Here is an 11,278-nt window from a genome sequence, read left to right as displayed (position 1 = left end):
GTTTCTTCTTCAAGCTCTTGAAATAATTAGAACCGTTCAGGGGATACAAGTTTATTTTACACAAAATGTATTTTTTCCCACTGGAAAAATTGCAACACTGGGGGGTAAACCCGCCTCTGTGGGAAAATGCAGCATGCGGCACATAGGGAGCCGCCAGGTCACGCCATGAACGGGCAGGAGAGAGACACGTCTACCACTGTGTCCTAGCATCTGGCTGTAAGGGGACTCTCTCCAACAGACAGTGAGTCGCTACATTATATTTTCAAAGCCTGGTCTCCAAAATAGAGCAGGAAAGAACAGGCACCCTCTGACTTCCTCAGCTTCCAGGGCGCCCGGGAAGCAACTTCCACTGTCCTGCTCAGCCAAGGAGGCAGGGAGGGAAGGGAGAGAGGGAAGGAGGGGAGGGACGAGGGGAGGGAGGAAGCGAGGGAGCGGGGGGCGCACGCACCTCCACCAGCCGCCAGGCTTCGCTGATGACCGCGTACTGCAGGCGGTTCAGGGCGAAGCCGTCCACCTCCTTCTGCAGGCGCACCGGGCACTGCCCGATCTTCCTCATCAGGGCGTGGGTTCTCTCCACTGTGGCAGGGGCCGTCTCCGGGTGTGGGACCAGCTCGACCAGAGGGATGTAGTATGGTGGATTCACCTTAGGAGGGGGAGAGAAGCAGGGTGTCAAGGAGACGGCACCGGAGTTTGGGGTGTTGCTCTGGCCGACTCTGCTCACATATCTCGAACGGCCACGTGGGGCAAATGCATCTTTGGAAAGGCCCCTTTAGTTTCAGCATCCAACGACAAGAAACTTAAGAGATGTATGTGCAAAGAAGAAGAAACAAGAGAACCTGAGCAAAGAATTGTGTGGTTTTCTTTTTTTAAAGAAAACAAATGTAACATATAGGGTTGGGATCTGGAGGTCAGCTCACCATCCTATGTGTTTACGGCTAATCTCCACCCCCCTGGCCTCCCCAGCAGGGAAGGATTCTCTGCTGCCTCGCAGCTACCTCCCGCTTACCACCCTCCAGAACCACCCCTGCCCACTGTCGCCACCGCAGGCCCTGACGGTCCTCCGTGTCGCTGTCAGACGTTATTAATTGCATCTTCCCCAAACTTGGTATTTCCTGAATCCCTCTCCACGCTGCACCTGAAACGTCTGCTTCCCTAATCTAACGCGGCCGTCTTGCTCCGGAAATAACAGCTCAGCAGCCTCCACGCCGTGATGTGTGGGAAGCGGGCAGCGGCCGTCCAGGGCGAGCAGGCCCCGAGGGAGGCTGCCCAGCCCCAGATGCGACCTTTCTGCCTTGGCTTCCTTGGTTCACTCTGAGAAGCTGTTCTTGGAGATTTCCACGGAGCTTCCAAACGCCCAAGGAAAACGGTGCTCGGTAGAGCCCGCCTGGCCTCACCACTGAGCCAAATGTACCGCGGCAAACTGGCCCCCAAATGATGCTTTTCAATGGCTTTTCCTCCATACGTGGGTCGTTGGTAGGATGTCACATGTGCTACATGAAACAGCCATTAGCAAGAAGCGCCCACGTGAAGATGTCTCCACAGGAGGGGAAAGAGCGACACAGGCTGCTGCCAGGGAGCGGCATCTGGTCTACACAGGGCGCTTCTGTCCCCAGCCGCGCGGGCACTCGCTCAGCCCCCTCGGAAAGCAAGTGAGGATGGCACCTGTTTCCATGTAGAAATCAGGGTGGTGAGAACTGGAAGCGTGTCTGTCTCAGGTGGATCCTACCTCACGACAGAACAGGAATGCTGGGCCTGGGGTCTTTTCAGCACCACAAGCCTCACGGTGGCAACCGCAGACCGAGACGGGTAGTCAAAAAGCACTTTTATGTGCGACTCGCCAGTCGCCCCATCCCGGCCTTCTCTGCAGCCGTCCTCCGGCCCGCGCTTTGCCTGCGGGATCGTGCTCCCGGCCTGCCGCGGTGGCCCCGTCCGTGCCCGCTCCCCAGGCATCACCCTGCCAAGACGTGCCTGACAGGTCTCAGGCCCACATCTGTAACCGCACACTTGACACGCACCGCCGCACAGAGCCGCCTGGCGCGTGTCACCCTCGCGCTGCCGCACCCTGGCGGGCGTTCCTCTTCCCCGCTCCCGTCTCACATCCCCACACCCGAGTCAGCACCGAGAGAGGCGTTCTCGGCCCCTGCCTCCCTGATGTTCCACTGGTGACAAAGCCCAGTTAATTCTCCCCACATCTCTCACGAGACCCATTCCCGATGCCTCCCCTTAGCTCAGGGCCCCACTTTCCAACTTCCTTTCACCCCTCTTCATGGGCCTCCAGGGTCTTGCCCTCCCCCGCGCATCCCCACGCTGCCGCCAGAGCCATCCTCGGTGAGACAGGAGCCTGCCAGGATCCGTGGCGACAGGATACGGAATAGAGGTCGCCAGGGGCTGTGGGGAGGGAGGAGCGGGAGTTCGCGTTTAATGGGCAGAGATTGTGTCAGACGAGAAGAATTCTAGAGATGGACGGTGGTGATGGACGCACGACAACGTGAACGTGCTTGATGCCACCAAACTGTACACGTAAAAATGGTTAAGATGGCAAATTTTACGCAATGTATGTTTTTCCACAGTTAAAACTAAAGAAAATAAAACGCAGGGCCTTGATCATTCCCCCTCCAGCTCAAAACCCTGCAGTGACACCCCCCCACCATAAAAGGCACACAACTGAGACACAGGGCCATCTGCAGTCCACCCTCTGCACCTCCCAAAGGGACCTCCATGCACACCCCGCGTCCCCGTGCGAGCTGGGAGAGGAGTCCAGGCGTCTCTGGGCTGGGGCGGGGCCGTTCTGACCACAGCCGCTCGGCTTCTCAACTCGGGGCCCGTCTCGTCTCAGGCCCAGAGAAGGACCCTGACAGTGACGACAGGTGCCCCTTAAACTTCCCGCAGCAGAGAGGAGGGGAGGGGACAGAGAGGGGGCGAAGTGAGAGCCCTGTCAGAAAGGCCAAGGTCGGCTGCCCCCCACCTCCACCCCCTAAATGCTGGGGGCCCGGGGGCCTTCTACTGTGGGCCTGTGTGAGGAAGACTCAAACGCCAGAAATGGACAGCACACATTAAAGGAGACAATTTCTCCAAAGGCTCAGAGAGAAGGTCCTGGCCTTGCCCTCGAAGGAGGCCGGGTAGGGCAGGTTGGCCCAGGACGCTGAAGCCACAGCGCCCCGCCTCCGTAACCCCGAGGGCTCTGACATCTGCCGCACTCCGTCCTCTGCCAGGCGGTGCTGCTCAAACGGCAAGCCCCCAAAGCAAGACTCTACCCCCGACAGCAGCGCAAGTGGTTTCAGGGTCAGACGGGGTGAGTCAGGCACAGGCACGGAGCCCTGGGGGCGCGGCCTGGGCATGAAGCAGGCCGGGGCTCGGACTCAGCCCGCGACAGCTGCACCTGTCTGTGGGGTTCCCGCTGCAGATGGCCCCCGCCATGACCGAGACCGAGACCCCCACCAGCTCCCGGGACCGTCACCTCCCCCCCACAGATAAGGGAGAGAAAAAGTGCAGGAGCCTTTGCAAAGGGCGGCTGAACTACGAGCAGAGAACTGCTGCTCGGAGCGCTCACGCAGATCCTATGTGCAGACTCCGTGATCAAACACCGTTTTCAGACCCTCGTCGCCCAGCATGCGCCACCACCGCGCCGTCACCACAGAGCCCTGCATGTGGGAATTCTGTTGTCACCGCGCAGGGAGGCGAGGACAGGAAGCGTGTGCAGGACAGACAGGAGGGCTCTATTACAGCCTGTCCCGGGCCTTCAGTGATGGGTGCCCACGGTCCGTCCCCAGCCCTGGTCTAGGAAGCCCACCTGGACACCCCTCTGAACTCCCCGGGGCCGAGGCCATGTGCCCGCCTGGCCGTCCGTGCAGGGCGGAGGCAGCAGCGATCGTTGCCGACTGCTGAATATCCGCTTTTGCCAGGGCAGGAGCGGACGCCCGTCCTTCCTCCTGTTTCCTGTCCAGGCGAAGATCACTGATGACTGAAGCTCCTCACAGATGATGAGTGGTTCTTTTCTTTTTTTAGAGTCTGGCCTCTCCCCTAGAGGCCAGTGGCATGACCAAGAGGCAAGCCGCTCTAACCCAAAGGAAAGAAAGGATAAAATCCCAAGACTGTTAACTCCGGTTATTTAATCTGCTTCCGTTAAAGTCGGTTTTGGTTAAAAATAATTTATAACATAATGGAGAGATTAATTTTAAAAATAAGATCTGGACTTTATGCTGTTTGTCTGATTAAATAAGTGAAAGCAGGCAACACCGGGGTGGAGGAGAGTGGGAATGAGGGGGAGAAAGGTCACCGTTCAACCGTTACCGACTGTCCTACTGGCCAGAGGACTGGGCTGGGTGTGACAGAGAAGAAAGTGACTCAGGTGTCATCTCACCCACTGGGTAGTTTAAAGTTGAAGAGATGTGGCAAAGGTCTTGTCAAAGAACTCAGGAGGTGTATTCTGATTGATTTAGTTTTGTTTTGTTTTAAACTAGCTTAGAAGTAAAAACAGGTTAGAAATTGGGATGTTTCCGGCACGAGGCTCACACCTTCCACTGAAGCAATCAAGTAACCACCTAGTGAGGGCTCAGGGTTCTGAGAGTCCTGTCCATGGACGTGTCTATGTCATAGATGCAAAGACACAGCAGGCTTCATGGGACTTGGATATTGGGGGGCTTTCACTTAGGGTCCCTCCTGGTGCCAAGCTCACTTGTATTTGAGTGGTAAGTAAATGTGACTGGTTCTCTTCTGCGTTCTATGGGCCTCAGCCTCCTTATTTTATAACTGTTCCTGTTTCCATTATATTTAAGTACATGGCAAAACACCCGGAACCACACAGCCAGGTTCCTGGTAGTCCAAGCTGCCCCTTTTCTCAGCACATAAAACCCGGTAGCGTCCACACTTACTCTTCTCCACCGCCCTGAGCAAATCTGTTCCCTCCCCACTCTAAACTGCTCTTACTAAGCGAAACTTCCCTGACTGAGGGCAGGTCACTCGTGCTTGGAACACTACCTGCGTCCTGCTCCTCTGTGACCCACGTCCACACCAGAACAGACCGTCACGTCACCTCCACTAGCAGCGCTTGCACCGCATCACGTGGCCGCTCTGCGCCTGCACCGTCCCCATCCTTCAGAGCACCTCTCCTGAGTCTCCATAACCCGAGCATCGCCCAGCCTTCCCGCCTCTCCAACTCTCCCAGGTTCGTGTGCTCGTGCCTCCCTCGATTCTGCAGGCTCGAGCTTCTTCTTGGCCTGGGGTCTTTGCGTGTGCTCGCCCCCAACCTCTAACCCTCTCTTCCCCTCAGCAGCCCGGCCAGACGCTAGCCAGGCTGGCCCCAGCTTCACTGTGTCACCTCTCCCCGACCTGAACCTCTGATGACCCAGTGGTGCCAGGTGTGGCCACCGTCATATACTGTCATGTTTATCATGGCTCGAGCTAAGTCGGCTTTACCCGTCCCAACAGGCTGTCCTGGTTCTCCCAGATCACGCTGAGCTCACAGTTGGGACTCAAACATCTTCCCGAGTGATCCCTGGATCTCCTCCTTCATCCCCCTTCCCTCCCATCAGTACCTTAACCTCACAGAGACCCACTGGGCGCTGCCATTCCACTCGGAACTCACCGTCCAGTGGACCTCATCGAGTGCTCCCAGCGAGCGAGCCTGCATGGTTAGCGCAACAGATGGGTGGGAGGGACGACCAGGGGAAAAGGGGCTTCGGTCAGACCTACTGGCTCAGAATCTCGGGAGGGGACTCAGAATCTGCGTTTTAACACACCTGATGCTACTCTGAATTGTGCTCAGTAAACTTCACAGTACAAATGACATAGTGCAAGTGACATCTATAAAATCCTCCTCTACGTACACATTTTTAATGCAGCACTTTCACCTTCGTAGTGGAATTCCTTGGTTAGTCATCAGCCTCCTCAGCTACACGGTCAAGTTACTTAAGGGCAAAAGCCTCACAGCATTGCTCATTCTATCCCATTGTGCATTAGGTACACAGAAAAAACCCAGAATTTTTGGATAAATTCTTTTTAAAAATGCTGGCATTACACAACTCTGAAAATATACTAAGAATCATTGAATTATACAACTTCAACTGATGAATTATGTGGTGTGTGAATCTTATCTCAGTAAAACAATTCAAAATACTAGTGGGTTAGTCATATTTTATGGCCCCCAAACAAGATTCGGCGAAGTCCCCAGGTTTAGGACACTCACAGGATGAGCCACGAGGCACTGCTTCACGTGCGCCAAGCCCGTGAACAGCTTGGAGGGCAGGAGGCAAGAGCTGGAGCTGCTGAGGACAACACTGTCGTCAACGATGCGATCCAACTGCGCAAAGATCTCCTTCTTCAGCTCTAGGTTTTCTGGAACACATTCCTGAAAAAGAACACGATTAAATTACTACTTGTGATCACTGTATTCAGTCAGGTTCCAAGCAAAGCAGGTCTTGTTTGATTCATTACCAAAATGAACAAATTTGAAAATGATGGGGCTCAGGACATGTTACCGCAAAATATGGCACCGTGGCATTTGAGAAAACAGCTGAAGCAAGAAGGTCCCTCTGACGTTTTCCTGCTCTTCTCCCCTGGGGCAGGTCATATGACCCTCACTCCAGCGGTGCCCTCCCTATTCCCAGAGGAAAAAAACGTCCTTATCTCTGCAGACACAGCTTTGCGAAGTTCCCCCAGTTTATCGCCATTAGATCAGACCCCTTTATCCAACACACCTCTAAACAACTGCCCCTTCTTCAGACCTAAGCATAAAAATACATAGGTTCCCTGTGTCTTTGGGTCTCCGTGTCTGAAGGCTCCTGTCGTGTAAAACTTGTTAAATAGATCTGTGGGCTCTTCTCTTGTTAATCTGCTTTTTTGTTATAGGGGCCTCAGCCACGAACCTTTCAATAGATGAGGAACAGATTTTACTTTTTCTCCCCTAAAAAAACACCAGCAAAATTGAACAAGAAAAGGCTGCTGAAACATGAAAAATGTTGCTCTCTCTGGAGAGTAGGTGATGAATACCTGGGAGCTTGCTGTGCTTCCTAGTTCTGACTAGGTCTGAAGATTCTCATAGTAAAGTCTGCCAACCATCCGGGGGTGGATTCTGCAAACAACGCCCAGCAGCACCCCAGGCAAACGGCTACAGCATCAGCAATCCTCATCAGCATCACCCCCTTATCTGTCCCGACCATCAGATCAACCGCTCTTCAGGCAAAAATCTCATCCTCATGAAACGAACAAACGTGTTTCATCCGGAATTCCCTCCCACCTTTGGAGTCTCTAAAGTCTATTATTTTCTCCTGTTCTGTAGGTTGTCTATTTACTCTGTTGATTATTTCTTTTGCTATGCAGAAGCTTTTTAGTTTAATTAAGCCCCATTTGTTTATTTTTGTTTTGTTGCCAAAGGCTCCTTGAGAATCCATGTCTAATTGGAAGTCCTTTTGAAAAAGACCTTTGTTTCTAAAAATCTAAAATTACTTTAATAGGGGTAGGGGAAGAGGATAGAGAAGCAGACTTGGATTAAACACTGCAGATAACCACTGATCTGAAACTCTAATTACAAAGCTGGGGAGGGAGGGAGATGACATCTTCACACCCCAGCGCTGGCCCTCGGGTGAGGCGTGTTCCTGGGAACGTGAGGACGCAGAAGACACTGCCCTGCCGGATGGCAGGGGAAAGGAGGCTGTGGCTGGAGCTGCTCGGACACTGGGAACACTAGAGCTGTCCCTCCCTTCCTGCCACCTGCACCTCCGGGGATCACACCAGGGGTCGCTCCTACCCAAGGTGGGTCCCTGCTCACCTGGGGGCCACAGGTGATGCAGGAGAGGCGGCGCGGACTCCCAGCACTCCCTGGTGACTTAGGATAATGATTCTCCATGTGGCCTAGTACCACTCAATCAGAATCAGCCACGTGCTTGTTAAAAATGCAAATTCGCAGGCCCTTATCGCAGACCTACTGAATCAGAGTCCTTGGGGTGGGATCCAGGCATCTGCAATTTTAATAAGCATTCTGACGATTCCTTTCTGGCTAAAGTTTGAGAACCACTATTCTGAGGCATGTACCCAGCGTGTGGCTGTCGGTACTCAGCGTGCCGTGTTACCAAACGTGCCCGCGATCTCCTCTGCACCCTCATGTCAGCTTCCCCCCTCCCCCAGCTACTCAGGGACAAAACAGATGTGCCGTGATGGGAAAAATGGGAAGTAAATTAGCACCGTGGTCATTTCATGGTCTCTAACCACCGGGCCAATTTCACTAAAATGTTAAATTTACACGTAAGGTAGTGAAAATAGTATAAACACCAGCAGACAACCAGAAGCACGCACAAAGGGAAATTCAATGTTGAAGTACGTACGACTAGCAATTATATCAGAATCACCCCTCAGAAATAAAGAGATTATTTTCAAGTTTGGTTTAATAATACCTAATAGTTAAGAATATCTAACATATTGAAATCAGCTATGTAAATAGTAAGACACGTGAATTTCGCTTCTACGTCACCTACAAGATTAAGTTTTATTCTAAGGGTAGGGAGTCCGTTTTGTAATTTTTTATACTTTATAAAAATATAACCAAACCATGTGAAATTTTATTAAAAACAAAAGGTCATATAAACACCACATCTCAAAGACAAGAAAAAAAATGGAGTCATTTAAGAACTGTAAAGCCCATTGTGTTAAATTCCCTTATCAAAAGGGGAAGAGAGCTACAGTAGCTGGCCAGTTGTATGGAGTCATTCGCGGATCAGTTAAGTCTGCGGGCTGGGTTAAGTTTAAATGGAGCCTTGTAGCAAAGCCAGAGACTAAGAATGGTGCGGATTCTGTTCAAGCTAATAAAAGAGTCGTCATGAATAGCTTTATTGTGAGCCTGTCACGCAGATTCTCCCCTGAAATTCTATGCCTTCCTTCAGATCCTTTGATTATCAAAGAGGCAAGAAACCTTGAACCAGAGGAAATCCAAACCTGCTACAATTATGTAAGGGTTTTAATGGCTCATTTGCTTGAAGTTTTATTGCTGTTTTTAAGAGTAACCCAATTGTGTTGGATGAGCTCCGCAAGGGTTATAAGGCCTCTGTCCCTGTCACACCTGAGTTTATTTCCTTGCTATTCATTCGGATACCCCTGGTCTGAGAAAGGGAGTCTGACACACATCATCAGAACCCTCCTCACTTGCAGTTGATTACAAAGCTCACGGAGGCTGCAGTCATCCTCTCTGCCCTAAAGCGGCTGGGAAGAATGTCAAACAATGAGCCAACTGAGCCTTCGCTGCGCTTGCTCTCCCAACTACAGCGATGTCACCGGGCGGGGCCCACCCCATGCGCTCTCAACTCAACTCTGTCTTTCAGGGGCCCCAGCTGGAGACAGGTACCAAATGTGCAGCGTTAGCGAAAATCCTATCACTGCTGAGGGTAATCAGTTTGACTCTGCTTCATTAAACTTTGACAGCATCTTTCAAAGCACTGACTTTTGTTTACTTGTTGAGTTTTGTTTGTTTTGAGGTGAGAGGGAGATGTAGCACAAAATAAATATTCTCATGTGCAACCACCGCCAGGGAATGCCCAGATTTTGACAGACAATACAAAAATCTGGGGAGAAGTAAAGCACAACAAAACTTCCCGATTATCACAACTATTATAGCAAAAGTAGCTTCCTCTTAATAACTCTTACCGGCTGGGGCATATCAGTCAGTAGCTGAGAGGCAAAGCTAAGGTTGAACACTGTCTCTTTTCCCTTCCCTTCGGTATAACATAATTCTAACTTATTTTTTAAGTAGATTATTAATAAACTTTAGTGTTTTGTTAGTAGCAAAAGTTACCCATGAGTTAATCCAAGTCGTTAGGACTCTGTTTTGGAAAAGTGGCAGAGCCACAGCAAGTCAGCTCACGGGACAATTCCCAGGGAAAGGGGGTGCCCGGTAAGTCCTCACTTCCGAAGCTTTTCCTCTCACCATGCAACATACATTTGCCAACACGTATTTTCATGGTGAAAATAAAACATTGTTCAGGTTTTTCTAAAAATCAGTCCAAGCATTTTAAATAGGCACCCTGTTGCTAGAAAATCTGTGTTTGCTAGTGCACATAGCTGGAAACAATCTTCAATGTGGTTTCCAGAAAGAAAAACCAAATTAGAAGACTTCAGTACTTAGGGCATTTCAAGAAAAAGATGAGTTAGAATCCTACTGCAGTTATGGCACAAGGAAATTCACTCTCAGGTCGAAGATGGAGGTGATCTCTGTCATAAAGTCTGTTAGCATCAGGTACATCTCCTGCTTCCATCTAATTAATACCCCCCGTTTCTCTTCACTGCTTCTCTCAAGAGCACGAGAGCCTATCAGATTCATAACTGTTATGACTATACTTCTCAAGAGGTGGACACCAGAATTATCCAAAAAACAAATCTTGCTCTAGAAGAATTATAGTGTAGTATGAATGTATTAAGAAAAAAGGCAAAGAGTGTATCAGCTTTCAACACCACAGGCAATAAACTGCACTCTGCCCTCACCAGGGGCTCATTTTTTTCCTTAAAAATCAAGTTGTTTTTTTTTTAAAGCTTATTACAAATCCTAAACATATTTTACAATAACCTAGAACAAATTATACCAAATCGAGACAGACCTTTCCCAAGTCTTTACTTTCCAAAGTAAAAATCAGCACAGACTGTGTTTAGGAATGTGACTTCCTGGGGCTTAGGTGTTCCGGTTGCAGGATTACTGCTGTTTGCTTTGCAGACCAGTCCCTTCGCAGGGTGACCGCAGAGAACCCCGACCGGGCTAACGTGGCACGGGCAACAGTGGCTATGCTGCTCAGTGTCTATTCCCATCCTCATTCCAATGATTTTTCTTGTGTCTTTTACGAAATCATGTATTTAGAATTGGGCTAAAATGCTTGACATGAAAAATACAATAAAAATATTTCATTTAAGCCTGCAATTATCATATAGTTTTACTGCATTTCTAATATTTCTCATAAGGAAGAAGTGAGATTTTTAAATACACGTCTTTTTAAAGTGCTGGGAATAGCATGAAACATAAAATTGGAGAAAGAATCTCTAAGGTATAAAGAGTAAATTTTTAAGAAGAAAAATGGAAAATTAATAAGTTGCCCTGAAGGACACCAGTAACTCAGAGTAGCCGGCAACCCTGAGACCATTTATTATCAGTGAGGAATATCTTTAAATTGCAGTTAACACTCGAGATTGAGAGGGCTACATTTTCGTACAACCTTTTTTTCTGTCTCTAGATTGGACACACAATGAATTTCCACCAGTGACCTGTTTACAATGTGGCAATTGTCAAAGCAACAGAGAGCGAGGAGAG

General features: G+C 50.1%; 1 protein-coding gene across 1 annotated transcript in view; it reads right to left on the bottom strand.

Moving 5' to 3' along the window:
• CRYL1 (crystallin, lambda 1) overlaps positions 1-11,278 on the bottom strand; it is a 126,487-nt gene that overhangs the window by 17,985 nt on the left and 97,224 nt on the right. Inside the window, exons 3-4 of the mRNA XM_012641732.1 lie at positions 6,185-6,346; positions 449-643 (exon numbers count right to left, since the gene is read on the bottom strand). Of these exons, the coding sequence (XP_012497186.1) occupies positions 449-643; positions 6,185-6,346 (357 nt within the window). The remainder of the gene's footprint in view (positions 1-448; positions 644-6,184; positions 6,347-11,278) is intronic.

Source organism: Propithecus coquereli, unplaced genomic scaffold (assembly GCF_000956105.1).
Source record: "Propithecus coquereli isolate 6110/MARCELLA unplaced genomic scaffold, Pcoq_1.0 Scaffold168, whole genome shotgun sequence".
NCBI classification, from domain to species: Eukaryota; Metazoa; Chordata; class Mammalia; order Primates; family Indriidae; genus Propithecus; species Propithecus coquereli.
The sequence above is the reverse complement of the archived record's forward strand: the minus strand, read 5'-3'. Positions and strand labels throughout refer to the sequence as shown.